Source organism: Paralichthys olivaceus, chromosome 23 (genome assembly GCF_024713975.1).
Source record: "Paralichthys olivaceus isolate ysfri-2021 chromosome 23, ASM2471397v2, whole genome shotgun sequence".
In the NCBI taxonomy this organism is placed as follows: Eukaryota; Metazoa; Chordata; class Actinopteri; order Pleuronectiformes; family Paralichthyidae; genus Paralichthys; species Paralichthys olivaceus.
Genome location: NC_091115.1, coordinates 7,073,765 through 7,093,838, shown reverse-complemented (window position 1 = coordinate 7,093,838; position 20,074 = coordinate 7,073,765). Strand labels below are relative to the sequence as shown.

General features: G+C 42.6%; 1 protein-coding gene across 2 annotated transcripts in view; it reads right to left on the bottom strand.

Moving 5' to 3' along the window:
* The window catches only part of plxna4 (plexin A4), a 217,180-nt gene that overhangs the window by 85,893 nt on the left and 111,213 nt on the right, over nucleotides 1-20,074 (bottom strand). For both annotated transcript variants that reach the window (XM_020092318.2, XM_020092317.2), the window contains exon 4: nucleotides 1,348-1,476. In XM_020092318.2, coding sequence (XP_019947877.1) covers nucleotides 1,348-1,476 — 129 coding nt within the window. The remainder of the gene's footprint in view (nucleotides 1-1,347; nucleotides 1,477-20,074) is intronic.

The following is a 20,074-nucleotide window of genomic DNA, read 5'->3' as shown; positions in this document are numbered from 1 at the left end:
CCTCTGCAAGCTGCAGACGATATAGAGGGGGAGTTGGGCTATCGCTGCCAACTAAACAGCAGCAGCCTTCTGTGATTATGGGTGGTAGGAGATAAAGAGGAGGGGGAGAGAGTGGATGATATGCATATTATCTGTTCTTCAGAGCTTTTGCAATATCATTTCTAACATTCACATTAATAACAGACAATGAGCAGAGCTAAAATGAACTTGAAAGAGAGAGACATATGCATCATGGGTTCAGATTTGGCCTCCATGACTTGATTACTAAGCTAAGCCTTTCAGGATCAGGACGCGACGAACGCAGCAGGAGATTTTGGAGCATTTGAGCGAGGGGTGGTGCCTGGATAAAGCACACAGGAGGTAACACATACATTCCACTGCAGAGATCACGTGTTTTTGTTTTCGACCCTATTCAAGAAAAGCCCTTGCATATTTTTTTTAAATTTCAGTTTTGCATCTGTCACTCGGACATTGTCAGGAGTTTTTATAAGTTGCCTAGCAGGAGAACTGCGGAGATTGTCTGCCGCAAATGACTCGGACATTGGACGTCTGAAAGCAGTTTGGGATTAACTTCTTTGTGAGGACAATGAACAAGAACAAAAATAAACTACACTTTCATCCCTCGTTCTTGGCTCAAGGTAATTTATGCTTAGTCATTAGAAGATTTGAAAAAGAGTGGCCTAGACAAACAACTCATTATTCCACCTCACATGAATTACTACTTCACCACATGTTAAAAAACAAATGTAAATACAGGCTCGTGGCTGTGTATCTTTTTGTGTTTGATAGAAAGAGGAAGTGAATACCTAATAACACAGTGAGTCACCGGAGTGTGTGTGTGAGTGTGAGTGTGTGTGTGAGTGTGTGTGTGTGTGTGTGTGTGTGTGTGTGTGTGTGTGTGTGTGACCACAGCATGTGTGTTATGGGCTTTCCGTGGAGCTATTTTAGCGAAGGTCTGCCTCTGATAGAGATGTTCACAGTCTCTCTGTGTCTATGTCCATTACACAGAGTGCTGCTATTTCACACCACATTCCATGTCATCAAAGGTACTAAGAGAGATAGTGTGTTATGTGCGAATGTGTCTATGCCGCACACACACACACACAGACTAAGACCACTCTCCTCTCTCCCCATAATTCAACACAGTTATTCACTCCAGCTCAACCCAGTCTGTTTCTATAAAAATAAGACACGCTCATAGAATCCAACCGTCCATCTCATCCTTTTCTCTCCAGCAGCCAGGCAGTAACGAAATCCTCCACACACAAGGTTATTCTACCCTCTGACATAAGAAAAAGATAAATGCCAGTTGTGATGATATTGATTTAGCTGATGTGTGTGTCTAACCTGGGTCTCGGACATGACGTAGAGGTAGTGGTGATCGGAAGAGAAGGCCATGTCTCGGAGGATGGGTCCATTGTCCACCGCCTGCACCGTCTCATACTGCAGAGCGCGAGAGGAGCCATCAACCCGGATCTGGAAAAACAAAGAAGGAAAATAAGAATTACTGGAATGTATTTAACAATATCCACATTAAATTAGCAGAAGATTACTGATAATACAAAACAAGTGCTTCTTTGTCTAAGATGTGGTGAAGTTGCACTGCTGTGGTCTGGATCAGGGATATTTTCCCATTTGGTGAGCGTGTTTGAATTCAACAGCAATCAAGCACAATATGTTACCAGTGATATCCCAGAAGGCATGCAGAGCGAATGCCAACATAAGACTGGAATAAAAGCAAACAAAATGAGACAGAGCAACACTGTCTTTCACAAGGATGAAACAAAGGTGGCGTCTAGAGCAGCAAAGTGTGCAATCAGGATCCACGGTGTCATTAAAGAGGTACTTTCAAACCTTATTATTTGGCCTAATTGCTCATCTACCAGATACCGCTGCAGGATTTTCCCGTATGTCATGACTTTCAGTGCCGCATGTGAGAAGCTCATCTCTCTCTATCACAGTTTCAGCGGTTCAAAAGTGATTATGGTAATTAGGCATCTGGGCGAGAGGAGTGGTCTGTGGGCCCCTAGGTGTGTTTACTCAGCAGAAAGTGCACAGAATTGGCCCCACACACTTGGTGGTATGATACAAATGTTCTGGGTTGTGCCTGAACATCTGCTTACACTGTCACACACACACACACACACACACACACACACACACACACACACACACACACACACACACACACACACACACACACACACACACACACACACAGACATGTGCACACACACACACTCCAGATGATCCTTTCTCTGGCTGTAATTTCCCAGTAACACTCAGATCTCACACAGACCTACCCAAGCATCTTTCAGCACCCTGTAGAATACACACTCACGTACGTTCACACACACACACCCCGAGGCCCGTGTGGGCTTGCGTGCAGGTATAAAGTGAGTCTTGTTAAAGTTGTGATGACTGTTAGTGGTTCTTTGTGCTCTTCAGCACTTGAGGGTTCACAGGTAACAGGCACAAACAGGAGATAATTGGACAGGAAGCAGATGGCCGAGCAGACAGGTGAGTCGCTTCATAATGAATTATAAAACGCAGATGACAACATAGTCTCTGTGTTGCCTCTGTCAGCATTTCATTAAAAACTCTGTCTGCAGAACGGCCTTAAGGTAAAGTCTCCTTAAGGTCAAGAAGCCTCAACTGTTTTAAGCTGGTAAACTGATCCCTATAAACAGAAATTGTTGTCTTTGACATGTTGGAGGGGAATGATATTTTATTTATTGTTAAGACCAAAGAGTCAAATGTTAGGCTACATTCACACTACTTTGTTTTGGTTTGAAAGCGCATCAACCATTCTGCAGATACGCCTGTGTCTAAACTGCTTTTACTTTGAAAACTCCGGGCATGTTGTTGTTTGGATGTGGCTTCAATGATCAGAGAAAATAAGCTTCTTAATGCAGTGAAACTGAAACAGTTAACAAAGCTGCTGCTGCACTCTGTGTCACTCAAAGCTTAATCTTTCTTATCACAACCAAACTGATTTAAAAAAATAAAAAACACGGTGCATGTTCTTTACAGTAAATGATTGCATGTGTCACATCCACTTTCACTCGATTCTGCATCATAACACAAACCAAATAATCAACTTCCCTGTAAACTTCAACTTTTCTTTGTCTTTGCTTAGACAATGTGTGGTAAGAAAATAAGAAACCCAAGTACGCAGAGTTGCAGTTTAAGTCCTGCCCAGCTCCTGCCGTTTCTCCTGATATCCACTTTCACAACACGACATTTCTTTAAGCAGACACCATCTTTCACCCTGATTTCACCCATACTCTCCCTCGTCCTTTGTTTCTCCATCATTCTTCCTCTCTCGCTCTGCCTCCTGCTTGGCTTGTGTAGTGATCTTGATCTCAAAGGACCCTGAGTTCCATGTATCAAAGCCTCACACACTTTCACTGGGAACTATTGTATGCACTAGGGGCAGCTGCAAAGAAAAGAACAGAAGGCACATAGGAGATAGAGTAAGAGGAGAGGGAGGTCGGAAGAAAGAAAAGCTCCATGCGACCGGGGCCAGATTCAGCAGGTGGGGTTATCTAATCTGCCCAATCAAGTGAGTTAATTTGAAGCACTGTGTGTATGCGCACAATACACGGCGTGGCTGTGTATGTGCATGTATGTGAAGATGTGTGTGTGTGTGTGTGTGTGTGTCAGCTTATGCCCGCTGCATATAAGTGTGGAGTCAATTGTGGGGCAGAGTTAAAGGGCAGACAGTCTATGGCAGTGGCTGAATGTAGAGTTTTATTGTGTTGGGACGGATCCACAGTCACCAGGGAGCTGAGGGGCTTCAAGGGGAAGCTCCTGTATATTATCCCCAATCTGACCACCAACAAAACAAATGAGCCACCAGGGAACACGCTGCGTATCCGCAAGCATTCAACACTGGCTGGTTTAGTCACACTGGGACTGGAAGGGAACACACGAGGGACTGATTCAAATCAGAGGCCAGGGGAGTTACTGGTGTTAATCTGCACATATACGTATTGAATAGTAGTTTTACACTGTAATTTTTGTTTTATTAACACAGCAGGGTCACCCAGGGCTTATAGATTTTAAAACATTTACAGCAGAATTCATTTCCCCTGATATCAAACTTAGAAGAGCTCTAAAATCGAATTTAAATAAACCGCTGGTGTGTTTTTTATAACTACAAACAAAAAGTCTAAGCATAGACTGAGCACAAGCACTAAATTAAATTCCCTTGATGAAAACCCAAAACTAATGAATCTGATTTGTTCTGAAATGACTAATCTGAGTTGCATTGTTGCCAACAGTAATTATTAACATATACTAAAGTAATTTTTCATCAGATGAAAATCATTAAGGCGGCAACAGTCAGTCGTGCTCGCCAATATTATCTGATTTTCTTTTCAACAGCAATAAAGTGGATTAGCTGCTCTATGCTAAATGGATTACAATACTAATCTCTGCTATCACATTAGCACGACACAATAGACATCCACTGCCGGACAGACTTCATTCTGCCTGAGAGTGGTGGGAAGGTGAGAGATGCATTGGGCCTACATACATATGCAAATACTTTGTGTATAGACAGCATTGGCATTTCACTGTCTACACACACACAAACACACACAGCGAGGATGTCTGGCCGGACTGACTCACACGGTAATGAAGGACACTCAGGGGAGAGAGTGGAGAGTTACTCGTACTTTTGACTCACAGAGCTGCACTTCCTCACCCTGCAAAATGTGTGGAGTAAATATTTCTTCAATGGCTGTGTGTGTCAGGATCTGTGTGTGTGTGTATCTGTGGAAAAGATGATATATTGCAGATTAAATTGAGAAAACCCTGATCCGCCATGAAGCAAGGACTCCCCTCATAAACTGTATCCCCCTAGTGGCCATTACAGATAATTACATCAGTGCCACCACTGAATACACAGAGGTTTCTGGAGTAAAAACACAAAGTCGATGCACCTCAAGTATGTTTCTCCTTCTGATTCTTTACTCTTATAAAAACACATTCGGGGCAAATAAAATATTTATGGGGAGTTTTTGAAACTGTTCAGACCTTGTATGCTTTGTGGCTGACCATCCTTTGTTTTATTGACATTAATATTTAAGTATATCATGTTGAAATACTGAAATCTGGAAGACAGTTCTGCAGAAAAATAAATGACACCTCATATGCAAATGGGTTTTTCTGCCTTGAATCTTTCAATGAAAAATAATGTGCCCAGAGTGACTCTCTCTCTCTCCATGGGGCTAACAGTTAGCAGAAGGTGTGACACAGACAGGGGAAACCATTCCGGTGTGATAACCACAGGAGAAGCCTCTCTCAGCTTCCTCACATTGGCACTGCACGCCACAACAGCACACAGAAAGTACGGCCCTTCCTCTGACTCTGCATGGAATCCAATTTGAGGCAGGTAATAATGTAATGCCGGAGAATCGCATTCACAAACAGTAAATGTGCCACTTTACAGATATAACAGTGAGACCTGTGCTTAAACTGTTTGTGTTGTGTTGTACAATAAAACAACAATTTTGTCAGTTTCATTCAAAAAGACACGCAACATATTTTAGGTTTAGGTTATGGCCCCTCTGGGACCTTCTTTCTGTGAAAATTGTCCTTTGTAATTGAGCACTTCTGGTTACACATCTGAGCACTTCTATTGATTTTGGATAATCTGGTGAGCCATTATGCACAAACTACTTAAAACCAAGTGGAGAGATGGATTGTCCACATTTTGGGAGGAGACCAGTCAACCCTCAGGAGATGTGTAAAACTGATGTAGCGTTGTTGGTGCAGATGATGGTTGTGGCTAAGTGCGGGACACACAGGCAGAATTAACCCCTGTGGACAACACCACACCAGGGAACAAACACTGTGATGCAATCAGTCTTCAATGCAGCCTCTGAAGGATGCAGCCTCTGAAGGATGCGGCCCATGAATTGAGACAGAGTTATGTGCATGTGCATTCTGAATGAAAGACTGTGAGAACGATTGAAGGATTTGTGTCTTTTCCTGCTATGCCATCGATTTTGGGGGAAGCAAAACGGAGGCTAGTCATGCAGAGCTGCAGTCTGTTCAGCATGGCACACACACTAAACCACCATGGCTGGAACACACGCCATGACCAACACGCTGCTGGTAGAGGCCAGAATAAGCTGCTGACTAAAGTATCACTCTGCACTCAGACACGGGTCACACAACCACAGCGAGGTGAGTGGGCTGGAGCAGAATGTCATCCAAAGTCACACAGCATGCTGGGAAACTTCAATTACCGCAACACTTGTCTGAGGAATTCCACCAATCTTCAGAAACATGCAGCCAAAGTCAGTGCCAGCATTATTACAATCAACATGGCTAGAAGTCCTGTACAATAAATATGAATAAGTCTGGTTTAAGGATTGCAATAAATACAGAATGTTTTAAAGATAACAAGTAGAGTCTTGAAGTATATTCAATGTTTAACAGCACTTTGCCAACATTCCTTTTAAATTCGATCAAGCTGTACCAAATTTCTTAAGCTCACAGATATCAGTTCTCTGAAAGATCCATTAATTATTCACTAGTAAAAAGGTGAAAATGTTGAGAAATGCCATATCTCGCTGGATCTGATCCTGAACCGGATCTGCACCGAAGTTTAATGGGTTCTTCCCACAGACACATACTGCCACCAAAGTTCATGGAAATCTGTTTAGTTGAATTTGTGTAACCCCAAACAATTTAACTATGAAAATGTTAATGTATTTCAGATCCTGCAATTCTCCTCAGTTATATTTGGCCTCACTTTACCAGAGAGGTGATTGAAATTAGCTTTGACTTTGGGTGCTTTTACTTTTGTTTACATTTTAAAAATTTTCATTTTGCGTTAAACTGTGGTCAAAATGCAACTGTTGCTTTTCCCTATTTACACTTTGCACAGGAGATGATTTTCATTTTCAGAAGCATCACAGACTAGGAGCAACAAATGCACGTGGGGGGATCTCCGGGGATCTCCTGTTTAAGCCCCTGGGTCCTTACCCTCTTCATGATATCAGTCAGAATCATTTTAGAGGAGCAACAGCACGGCCACATGCCAAATGCCACTGCAACACAAGCTGCCACACTTCGGTCAGGTTTCATCCCTCTTTGTCAAACCACAGCGGCGTGTTACGTATTCAACCAGGCAAGGCAGGACACGCAAGAAGAGCAGAGGAGGAGAGAGAGAGACAGCCAGACGGACAGAGACGAGTGAGAAACATTAGCTGTGAAAGAGACAGGAAGAAAAGGAACAACGAATCGCCACCACATAATGGCAATATATCTCTTCACGCACTCTATTCATAACGACAGCAATACAATGGCGGCTGTCTGATTGCCCAAATTTGTCCAGCTCACTGAAACATATGGCAGACAGAGTGAAAAGAGGGGATGAGGAGGGAGTAGGAAAGAATAACAGGAGGAAAAGGGGGCTGGGAGGTGGACTGGATCCATCTTGGAGTGTCAGTCAATGCTGGAACAATCCCTTCACTTCCACATGCATTGGCCTCGATGCGTAGCTTTAGGCGAGATGGACTGGTGTGGGACTAGTAGGGGAGTGTGGATGATTTGACATTAATCTGAGAGTATTAACGAGGATGTGGATCTCTACTGTGGAAAGCCTGTCTGGCTGTGCAGCCTTCCTGCAGCAGGGTTATGAGGGACAATCAATGACTGGCTTGTTATTTTATCTGAGAGGAAAGCACTGCAGATATGAGCCATGTCTCAATTTCGGGGCTGCAACCTTTGGACGCTGCACAAGACTGATTGCGTCACAGTGGAGTGACTAGATTGTCCCATTTCAAAGTCTTCTTCAAATGCTTCCTTCCATTTCTTAGAAATGAAGGCTCCATAGGGGAAGGGGGGGGGTCCTTCCGAGCCCAACCAATCCCAGGATTCATAAGAATGACAAATGCCATATTACTTATAGATCAGTATTTCAAGTTTTAAGAAGAGCCATAATGGAGACATCTTGCAGGTACGACAAAGACAATGCATTACTGCTTTCCTTTGTGGAGGTAAAATATTCATCCACTTCATTAAAGATGCTCCCTCCCTTCACTTCCTTCCCTTTTCCTTCCGGCTTGACTCCTCTCGCTCTGTAGGAGGATGAGGGGGTAAAAAAACCCACAGAGTGGAACTGAACTAATTCTGTGCTTTAATTCACTATTCTCTGTTTTATGTTTGTTATTATGCATATCTGCTACACAGCAGGATTTTAATTAATGCCCCCCCCCTCGATGCCGGCACTGTGAAGGAAGGTGCTTTGTGGGTGGATATCAGGGAAAATGTCATTGTTAGCAGGGAAGTAACTACTTGCGCTGGCAGAGTCCAAACGACACCGAATTATGACATTGACATGGGCCCTCCTGTTGAGTCTGGTTCTATTGAGGTTAATCCTCCGCAGATCTTTTATTCTGGCTGTTGATTAGAAAGAGGAGATTTAAAGACACTCCACAAGTCAATTCTCTGTGATGCAGAGACTGATGCTGCTTTCAGACATCTACTAACATCCCGGGGGACTGTATGTGACAACTCAAAACTCTTTCTGCCAGCCCCCTTGTAAAATGTCCGGAGACTGTCCGAGCGAGGCCATGTCAGAATACAGCAGGATAATGTCTGAAGAACTCACAGAGAGCAAATGGGTGATGATGCCTCTACCTCGTGTTGGACACAAAAAAGAAAACGTATCTCTGGATGAAAAAGAGTCTGCAAATTGCCTGGGCAGTTGGATCACGCAGCAGCAATACAAAGTAACTTAGAACTTAAGGTAAATCAAGAAAAACTAAAAAATTGTGTAAGTGATCGCACATATCTGCACTTATTTTTGTTCCTATTAGCACCAATCAAGTCCCACACTTGGGATCTGACACTGTGGCAGACAGAGCCGCGAGGGAACCCCTGGCTTGGTGAGTGACCGCCGTGGCATTAAAGGTGTGGTACCTGTTTGCCTGCAGGTCCGTGCAGCCTACTAATCCAACCTTATCCCCCTGCTGGGAGATAGGCAGAAAAAGCGAGGGGAGAGGCAGAAAGAAGGACAAGAATGTTATTGTAAGGGATGATGGTGTTGGACGTGAAAGGGGACAAGTGTCTGGAGGCTTCCTAACTCATTTCTCCACCTGTTCTCCTCTCCTCCTTCAATCTCCCCCATGGCTTCAAAGGGTGAGTGACAGGTCTCCCCTGCTATCATTGCTTTCACTGCTGAGATGCCTTTGAGCACTGTGGCCAGGCAGGGGGCTCACAGCTCAGCTTTTGTGACTCATTTCTCTCCTCCGCTCTTGCTCTTTTCTCCTCTTCCCTCTCCATCTCTCTCTCCCTCTCTCTGTCTCAATCTCTAAGTCATGAGGTTGTCTGAAATACCTGCAGGCTGATTGCCGGTTCAATCTTGACATTGGTGACCCCTTGACTTTTCACAGCTCACTCAGTTTCTCTCATTTACTCCCCCCGAGTTCATTCTAAAACTTCTCTTACTTGTTAGTGTTTGCTGCAGAATGTGTTGCTGTTGAGACGAGCACTCGGCTGGCATTGTTTTGTGAGTCTTTAAGTTTGTCATCATGGCAAAATGTCCTGGAGAAATCTTCAAGTAGCGGCAACGAGACAGTTTTGAGTAAATTGGCATCATTATTAAATGATGTCACCACAAAATGCTTTAATGCCGTCACAAAACGTTACAGGTCTGCAATTAAGACCAATGTGAAGTCCTGGTTTAACCCATGCGTACTGAGAAGTCCTGTAATCAGTGTTTCCAACATAATTAATTCAGTCTATGGCTGTAATGGAGATGCACATTTTGATTGTGCTTACAATACTGTTGCTCGTGACTAAAAACAAGAGCCCTTGCAGAAATAATGTTTTTGTTTTCCATTTTCCCTGCAAAGGCTGTTTGCACATTGTTATTTAATGTCACCATTTTTCCTGAAAATATGGATGAAAGCCGTGGCACTTCTCTGTGGAAGTGGACAGAGAAAGGCTCCTCTATCAAGTCAGATAAAGCAAGAATATACTCGATGTAATCAAAAAAAAAAAAAGCCTGACTACTTCTGGGCAATTGTCCCTTTCTTCTTCCTTATTCATCAACTGCTGCATCGCTCATGCTTTTTTTCCTAAGTCCCCTTTTTCTGTTCTCATGGTCCTACTTCATTTCTTTGTCCATTGATTTTCTAGTTTTGCCATTTTTTGCTTGCAATATGCATCATTCCGTCATTTTTGCTGTGCAGAAAGACATCTCTCTCCCTATGCAACTCCTCTGTTCTTTCACTTTTCCCATCTAATTCCTCTTTCACTGTCTCATTAGAGCCGCAGCAGGGTGTTAGAGGCGACAGGTAGAGATCTCCTGACAGAGCTCATTTAGTGCAGACAAATACCTGGCCTGGCTGAGAAAAACCCGTACGCACATTTCCGTTTCAATCATTTCCTCTACTGTTCTTTCTTTCTTTCTTGTTATTCTGCCGTGATAAGAGCTGCTGTTCCCACCACTGTTTCTGCAGCTCCTGACTGGGCCTCAAGGACCACACAGAGGCAATCGCATAATTTGAGTGCACATCGCCACCTTTGTCTCTATTAGTGGTGCCACCCGGTGGCAGTGGTACAATGTTGTGTGTGCCAGGGGCCACTGTGTGAGAGCTAAAGAAGCTTTGGGAGCCATTAATGAAGTCAACAGGCTTCCTGTGCCACTCCTTACCACCCCGTCGGTGAGTAGCGAGGGCGTCAAATCATCCTATTGTATTGAATTAAGATTTGGCCTTTCAACAGTGCAGACACCCAGAGCTATGAATGACATTTACTAAGAGGAGTGAAGCTGGCAAACTATTTCTGCAGGATGAAAAGTATAAATCCGGCCCGGGTATAAATGTATTGAGATTATAGTCAGTATAGGCGGTGTTGTTATTTATATGAGTGCGTGACAGAGAGGAAAAGGTTATATACTGTATAACCTCAGGAATCTGGACACATGTCAGAAAAAGGTTGAGGAGGAAAAGATGATTCTAATCTTTCTTCAGGTTATTAAAATACATTTCACTTTGATGATATTGTGCATCTTTACCAAAAAAAGTCAGTTTTATATATAAAACAATAGAAGGACAAGGTGCTCCATTCTTCTACAGACTCCAATGAGTAAGTTAATGGGACTTTTATCAGCTGACCACATCCTACTTCCTTCAACATCCATTACAAATGTGTCCAACCTTTGAGGAGATAATAAGTCGAGGATGTGTTTACTGACCTATGATAACATGAGGTCATGATTAATAGATATACACGGTATTATTGAGGAAACCAGATCATCCTGACACAGAACATTTATACAGCTCTCTTCTGGAACTTCAAATGACATTTGCTCCTCAGGTAATTGTCCGTTGACAGACTTTGATCAACATTCACAGGGTCACTTCACAAACACCCCCACTGTGAACTTTACCCATCTCTATGTAAGCTTATATTCCACAACACAGGGACAGGGCACCATTCTTTCATCATAACAGAGTTAACTCAATAGGCTCTTTCTTTATTGGACCATACTCCGCTTGTATAAATGTCAATCAGCAGCCTGTCCCACCAGGGTGGTGGAGATGGGCCAGGTCCCCAAAGAGATGTCTAGGTCAGATAATGATGTACTGACATGCTCAGATCCACTTCAGTCAAGGTGAAGACATGACTTTGTGAACTGTTTAGTCTCTTTTTTTACTTTAACCAGGCTGTGCTATGTTTTATTGGATATCTCTCTCGCTCTTCCTGCTTATCAGCCCGCCCTCGTCTCAGTGGTCAATACTCATTTTAGACTCGTTTATCAGGTCAAACAGACGCTCATTGACTTCACAAGTGTCATTGGTTTCCTGGGAGATAAGCACAAACACACAAACAACTCAACAAACATGTCCATACACAAGCTGACAAAGACAAGGCAAAGAAAAAGTCGACAATCCTGAACCTTTAACTGTGTCCACAAAAAAATGTAGAGAGCAACACACAAAGGAAGAAAGAAGAGTGTGTGTGTGTGTGTGTGTGTGTGTGTGTGTGTGTGTGTGTGTGTGTGTGTGCGTGTGTGCATCCAGGTGTGTGAATAATAGATGGAGGGCTGAGAGCCAGACACTGTCTTGAGAGCAGACATCACCCTGGATCCTGTTACCACACACACTGCCATCAGAATAACTCTGGAGACACACACACACCCACACACACACACACACACACACCTCAGATCAAACACTACTACACATGCACATGGCCTATATATGTGCACAGCCCCGTGCGCGCAGACACACATGCGGTGACCTTTTCACACACCCATGCAAAACATTCTCGCTGTCCTGAGAGTATTTTTCAGGTGGAGTTTAGTAATTTGATCTTGCCATGGGAATTTGAAATCTTCTTTAAAGTTGATTAACTATACAGGCTACAAGCATTTTTCTGCAAGAGGTGATTTTCTACTGATGTTGTAAAGAGATACGAGGCTTGTGATGGTGTGTACACACACACACACACACACACACACACACACACACAAAGCTATGTAACCTCAAAAATACCATACAAATCTATGGATTGCTGACTTAAGCTGAGAATCACACATACCCATGGATTCATGAATCACAAATGGCCTTACCTTTGTGTGTGTGTGTGTGTGTGTGTGTGTATGGGAAGCATTCATTGCCGACCCTTCAGTTTTATGGTGTGGTGATTCATGAGGTTCCTACCAATGTTTCTAATTAAATAGGGAAACACCTCACAACCAATTCCTCAGAGATAAGCAAGTAGGATTTTTTTTTGTTCCTTCCTTATTGTCTGTGCAAGTGCATGTGTGTACGTGAGTATATGTGTGTCTGTATATTCCCTTGTTTCCAGCCCTAAGGGCACGTCCCTTTTTCTTCCTCATCTCTTCTCTTTGGCTTTATTCGTTCATTAAACACACTGCCACACTCCCTCTAATATACCTGTTTTCCCACTGAAGTGAAAAATTGTGTAGCTGGTATAGCAGGGGACAGGGGGAGGGAGACAAAGAGGGAGGCACGTAGCGAGAAAATAAAAAATAAGGCAAGTGGAGAGGACAGGGGGAGCGAGGAATAACACTGCACTAAACCCTTGAGGCATGTGTTGATTCACCAACTGCTACAATAATGGAAATCACTGAAGGAAATAAGGTAAGGCTGAGAAAGAGCAAAAAGAGTAAAGGTCAGTGTCCACGGAAAATGGCTTGGAAGCTTATGTGTGAAGGAACAAATGCAAAACTGGTTCATTTAATGGTTTGAATTTACACTGCAGGCTGCAGGAATCATGTGGACGGTTATACTGCATTTAATACTTCATGCATTTAAACAAGTAAAAAATTAAATACAATACACACGATATACAAACACGAATGTAACTTATTGTGTGTATTTTAATTGGTAGTTTGTATAAAACTATTATACAATTTCTTTGTCGATATATGTGAGAGATTGAAAAAGCAAAACTCAAAAAACAAGCATCTAAGTTAGCGATACCCCTCGAGCTAATCATTGCAGCAGTGGACAAACGCCGTGAGAAAGAGAGAGTTCAAGAAAGAAGGAGAGAAGGAAGAAGAGAAATAAAGGAATTACTGCGCTGTACGTTTACCAAACAATGAGTCCAATTCCCTCAAGTCACTTCTATTTTCTCGCTCTCACTTCAAAAATGCACCAGAGGCAAACACATTAATCACAACACAACACAATTATGTCTGGCACACTGGAATTGTATTATAGGCAATAGCTTGACTTTAACTTTAGTATAGTGGCAAGGTTTTTCTGGCTTGTCTGGAAAAAAAACCTCACCATGATGCATTAGTCTGAGTGACACTCGAAGCTAAGAGTTTTTTTTTTATATAAGCTGAAAGATGTATTCTCTCTGTTTTGCCTTCAAGTTCAGGAGTCAAGAAAATGACCTGGTCATGAACTCAGTGATTATACCGATTATTGTCATTAATATTACACATCCTCTCTTACACAAATGAAGACATCACATAAATAAACCTTTCAGACTCCACATGAGCTTTTTTTCTTCTTCTAAGATTAGCGCTTCTTTATCTAGGGAACACATTACGAGTTCTACGCCCATGCATTATGCTGCAAAACCAAAAGAATGGTTTGTGCATGAAAATGGAGGCTCCACCGTGGGAGTCGGATAAATTCACCCCATACATAAATGAGCATGTTGATTCAGGATGGTTGGTTATCTAATAACAACTAGCGTGTAAAACATAATGAACAAAAGCACATGGAGTGTTATCCAGTCTGTCAAAGCACAGACACATAAGTCGAAAATCTATTTTTCTCTTGCGACAGTAGATTTAAAGTACTTGGAGAACTTGAACTGGCTGATATGGAAGTCTGTGGGCATCTCATACCCACAGCTCTGCCTCCTTTGCACAGGGTCCTTCTTTACTCCTCTCCTCCACCATTGTCTTATTATCTACATTCATGTCTTCCCCTCTGCGATGTGAAATATCAAAGCTCAACGAGCAAACAGGCAAACCGAGTGCCCCTCTGTCAGAGCAGAGCAAGCCAGAATGACAGAGAGGAAGAGACAAAGAGGAGAGAGATTGAGAGGAACTGAGACAGATCACCTGCAGAACGCGAGAAAGATATGAGTGTAAGCTGCATTAAAACTTGACGACAGATAAAAGTTAATTCTTTCAGAGGGAGAGACAGACGGAGGGAAAGAGGGAGGGAGGAGAGACTGAGAGGATATCTGGTGAATGGGGCCTGTCAGATCACGTCGAGCAGAAATCCTCTTATACCTCAAAATTTCAATTAGGTGGGGAAGCGTTTCGGTGCGGCGCGCTTCGCTCATTCTGTGCAGGAAGTACAAGGTGCACAAGGTGGGATTTGTCACAGCGGCGACAGGCCCGCTCCACCTACATTATGATTCAAAGAAGACGTGCACACACACACACAAACATCCCGTCCAACAGCCAGAGTCACTTCAAGTGACAACGGTGGTGCATGTGATGCTACTCCAGTGTTCAGAGAGCAGTGTTGCAATTGAGTTTGTTCCACTGAAGAGGATCTGGAATTTAAACTCCACAGGTTTGTGCAGCAATTATGCTTTGTGTCAATCTTTCCAAATGACACAACTTACAGTAATTACAGCGCCAAACGTGAACGCCTGTTCTCATGCTCTGTTTTCATTTAGTTCTCTGACCTCAGTGTTGTTTCGCTGTCACTTAAGCTTCGTCCTTAAAGTCACACAAAGCCAGAACGACAATATCCAACTTTAGCTCTGATGTGTTATTTTAATAGGTAAAATTTAGGGTGTAAATATCAACTAAGTTAAATGTACTTTATTTAAACAAGCTACAGCAAACACTCAAAATCCTGCATTTACACACAAGTAGTTATTCCATTTGTTTACATTTCTTCATCGGAGTAACCACAAAGATCTATAAACATGGAGACACTGCTTCACAAAATGTGCAATAATGAGACATTTATTCAAAGTCAACTTGCAAATAAATTACGTAAAATCTTTACCTAAATTCATGACTGTTTACTCATTTACTTGGTGTATATTCCCATTTCTAACTCTCCCCTTGCACCTGTTTTTCCCATTTTCAAGCTAGTTTAGTTTCTCTTCACCCCCCCATCCCATCACACTCTGACAAACATTTTACCAATTTTTTTTTATCCAACTCTTCGCTGTTCTTTACAAACTACCCATCTCTTGTTACCTCTGCCTCCCTTGTGTCCACAAACCCTCTCACTCCTTTACCGTTTCTTTTCTTTCTGCCTCTCTGTTCTCTCCTTTCCCAAAACTCAATCCTGTCCTTCTCTTCCTCTCACCTTTTCCCCCCCGCGCTCTATTCCCTGCTTCCCAGCTGGCTTTCATCTTGCCCAGGTTAGATTACTGTAAAGCACTGCCTGTCTGCTAGCATTCCTGAAAGCTTTTCATCTCCGCTTCGATTCATCTGGGGAGACAGAGAGAGCGCGGGAGAGCCAGGGAGAAAGAAAGAGAGGAATGCAGAGGATACTAGTGGAGAGAGAGAGAAAGAGAGAGATAGACAGAGGAGGAAAGACAGACCAGAGGAGGAAAAAAGGCTGTGTTGCTGCGCTTATAGATTTCAGAGCCTTCAGTGGTTAACCTGCACTACACACTGCACCATGGGCTGATGGGAAATTTCCCTGCTGGTCTCTTGGCTGTCTGTGTAACGCCCACTCAGAGCTAAGAGCACACCTCACTGGGGACACACACACACACACACACACACACACACGCTGGCTGCAGTAACACGCAAAGCAAACAAACTCACACAAAATCCTGCATTTACACCCAAACAACAACAAAACACTCGAGTTAAAATCAAACCAAGAAAATTGCCCAAAAGATGAAAGAAAGGATGAAGAAGCAGAAATTGATGACTGAGATACAAAATTGTTGAATCTTGGACAAAAGCTAATTTTCAATTTTTGAAAAGGTTGGATAATGAATTCAGAAAAATGTATAAACAGTAAAACCATGAGCTGCTCTGGCTGCATGACTATACACCTGGAAATGTGTTAATGTTGGAAGTGGATCAGATTCAGGATCCAGTCACATGCACGCAGCAAAGCCGATATTTACCTTGAGAAAAATACATGAGATGTAAATGCAACAGAATTTGTGCTTAAGTGTGTGTCTCAGCCTACATACACACACTGACAGTTTACAAACAGCAGCACAGCTTTAATTACAGGAGGCCCTCCAGCTGTTTATCACCAAGACTCTGTTTGTGTGAGTGTGTATTTGTGCGTTCTCTGTTTTTGTGCATTTGTGTCGCTGCGGAAATGGGGAACTGTGTCAGTGAGTGAGTGAGCATCCAGCTGTGGGTACACTGGAGTACAAAGTTAACGTCTGACAATTGCAAGGTTTGCTGACTGAGGGGGGAAAAGCATTTTGTGTGTGTGTGTGTGTGTGTGTGTGTGTGTGTGTGTGTGCGTAGAGTTTGTGCGTAGAGTGTAGAATATGCAAAGATTTCAAGAACACCTTGTGCTTTGTGTAACTGCTCAAACATAAAATAAAAACACTTAAGCAGTTCCAACTTTCTACAGATAAATCTTATTTTTACCTCTTGCAAGGAGTTAATGTTTTCATGTTTTTTTGTGACACTGTGCATCTCAGTTTTTCTTCCATTTCTACCTTCAGCCTATCTTTTTATTCTCCTTCATATCATCACAACCAAACTTCATTTGCCACGTCTCCTCTCTCCAAAACAGACGTGTGATGATATGGGTCCTTTCAAGTATAAGGGGCATCCCCATATGTGATATTTATAGAGCTGCCTATCCTCTGACCAAACTCACAACTCCCTCACCCTTTAATCTTACTGCTGTCATCGACTGTCACTGCCTTATGACTATGGCCTTGGCTGCATGCCAGCTGACACATAGGCTGTGTGTGTGTGTGTGTGTGTGTGTGTGTGAGAGAGAGAGACCGCTGTACGATGTAGTAGAATACAGTCTGTCAGTCAAAAGTAGGGCAGAAGTGACAGGCAGAAAGTAAGGGTGCTCAGTAATGAAACCAGTCTGAACACAAACTTGCACCCCCCTCCAGCTCCAAATAATAAATGTGTTTTTATACAAACGACAAACAGAAAATAAATTCAATCAGTCTGAGCTCCCACTGCAATCCCAGTATATGAGGAGCAATGCACTCATTTGGCAAGAAAATAGAGAGCGAAGGAAAAAGATGAAAAAAGAGAGAGAGGGTTGGGGAGGAGAACAGAGCCGTCTTCTAAGCAGAGCCTTTACATTCACAAACTGAATTAAATTAGCCATTTCTGGAAATAACGATTCTTTAGTCTTTGGCAGAAATTACCACCCGCACACATAAAAATGGAAATTACACATAATGAATACATTAACATGTTTGTCATGATAATTCTTACAATCAAAGCTAACAGTATGTGGTGCTCATTGCCCTGAATGATCTACAGTTCTCTCAATAGGCCCTCAGAGACTGTTTGGTTGCTGTCCACATCCTCTGTGTGCAGATTCAAGAAATCACTCGAGGCAGATGAGCGAGCTTAATGAATGAATGAATGAAGTGATCAACAGTCTGGCAAATGGCCTTTTACAGCATTTGAAAAAGACAGCAAAATCCTGCAGGCTTTTACACACACACACACACACACACACACACACACACACACACACACACACACACACACACACACACACACACACACACACACAAAGCTATGTAACCTCAAAAATACATACACACGGACAAAGACGAGAGCCGAGCTTTACCCTGTTATGATAAGCATTTATCACGAAAGCCTTCCACACAACAGCTAATTTGTCAGGCTCTGTGGGAAGCTCATTGTTCCTGAAGAGGTGATGTGAAATTGCTGCGATCAGCCAAGTAAGAACTGACACAGCTATGATAATGTGTAGAGTCAGAAAGTTGTTTCCTACAAAAACTCAATAATATAGCAAGATCATAATGTGAAGAAGTACAGGAAGCAACAGTGTGCACACCGTTTCTATTTTGTAATGAACGTTGCAGATATGTGTAAATGTCAAGTATCAGAGCACTGCCTCAAGAAGAAGATATGACCAGGACACAGCTCAAGCTTAATAAACCTGGCATGATGCTTTCTACATTTTTTTCAGTAGTATTTGCTTTTTTGTCTCCACATGTGCCCGGTGGTAACCTGAAGTCCTCAGTGAAGGCCCAACTCACCATTCCACAGTCCCAGCCGAGGACCAAAGGTGACCGAGTCCTTTTCTGTCTCTCCCACTCTTTGGAACAATCTCCCTGAGGAGATCCTGACAAACTCCTTCTCCTCTTTTGAATCTCTCTGAAAGACACATTTTCCTAGGTGTGCTTTCTAATCTTTTGTTTGATCTCATTTTATTCTTTTCTCATCCGTAACATTTGTCATCTCTGTATCTGTGCTCTATTACTGTGGGAAATTGCTTTTACATTGTTTCTTATTGTTTGTTTTTTAACTGTTTCCTATTCTTTGTCTTCAATTTTCCATTTTTAATGTGCAAAGAGCCTTGTAACTGCGTTTTGAGGGCTGATATATGAATACAGTTTATAACAATAATAATAATAATTATGTCTGAGGTTATAAATAATGCATAAGTATCATCCCTGCTGTCAGAGGCCAAACACATTAGGCCAAACAGTCTGAACACACCACCAGGGTCTCCTTCTCGGAGAGGTAGCCACGGGCTGAGAACCCCCCTCCAACCTCCACAGTGGGTTAATTGTACAGTCTGGATGAGAGAGCTGCCTTTGGACACAGACAGATGGATTCTCTAACCACTCTCTCCCCTCTCCCTCCCTCTCATCATTATCTATTCTTCAGGTGGACCTGCTGAGCAAGCACACGGACCAACCTCATCCATTTCCCCTTAACATCTTCCCCATTATTCTGGGTGTGAAGGAGTTACTGGAACTAATACTGCCTAAATGGTAAACCAGTACATGCAACACTCGTTCTGTATTTAATCAATCGCTGCATTATTAAGTTGCTGCCACTGTGGAGTTTAAAGCACAATCAATAAATGCAGTTTATACCGTAAAATATGCTGCAGTATGTTTTGCTGGCCGTCACTGTGGGGTAATAGTAAAAGGGATTATTGTTGTCACTACTCAGCCGGCCTGTGTAACGTTAGTCTTTAGGGAAATTAACAACATTTCGCTGTTTTCCCAACACTTTGCAAGCCCAGCAACTTACATTCTGAGTAACTGAATGACTGATGCTGCGTGGACTCAGCTGCAGGAGCCTCTGAGACACTTTTCGGACAAAATACATAAAAGAAAATTATCTTAAATTATTGACTGGTTTGTGAAAAGATAAACACATTATTGTTTTAACCTCTTTACGAAATACAAAGCCAAATTATATTATGTGCTTTCATGTGATTGATTTTTCATTCAGCAATATGAAACTGGCCATCTGGAATCCCAATGAGCATACCGTCGCTTTACTGTATGATACGCTGCTAAAATTGCTGCTGAAATTATTTGACCCATGAAGGTCACATTGCTGAGGTTTATGTTATTTCTCCTGTGGAAATCTTACAGCATCCAATATTGTTGAGCTGCCCGTGACTTAATAGAAAAT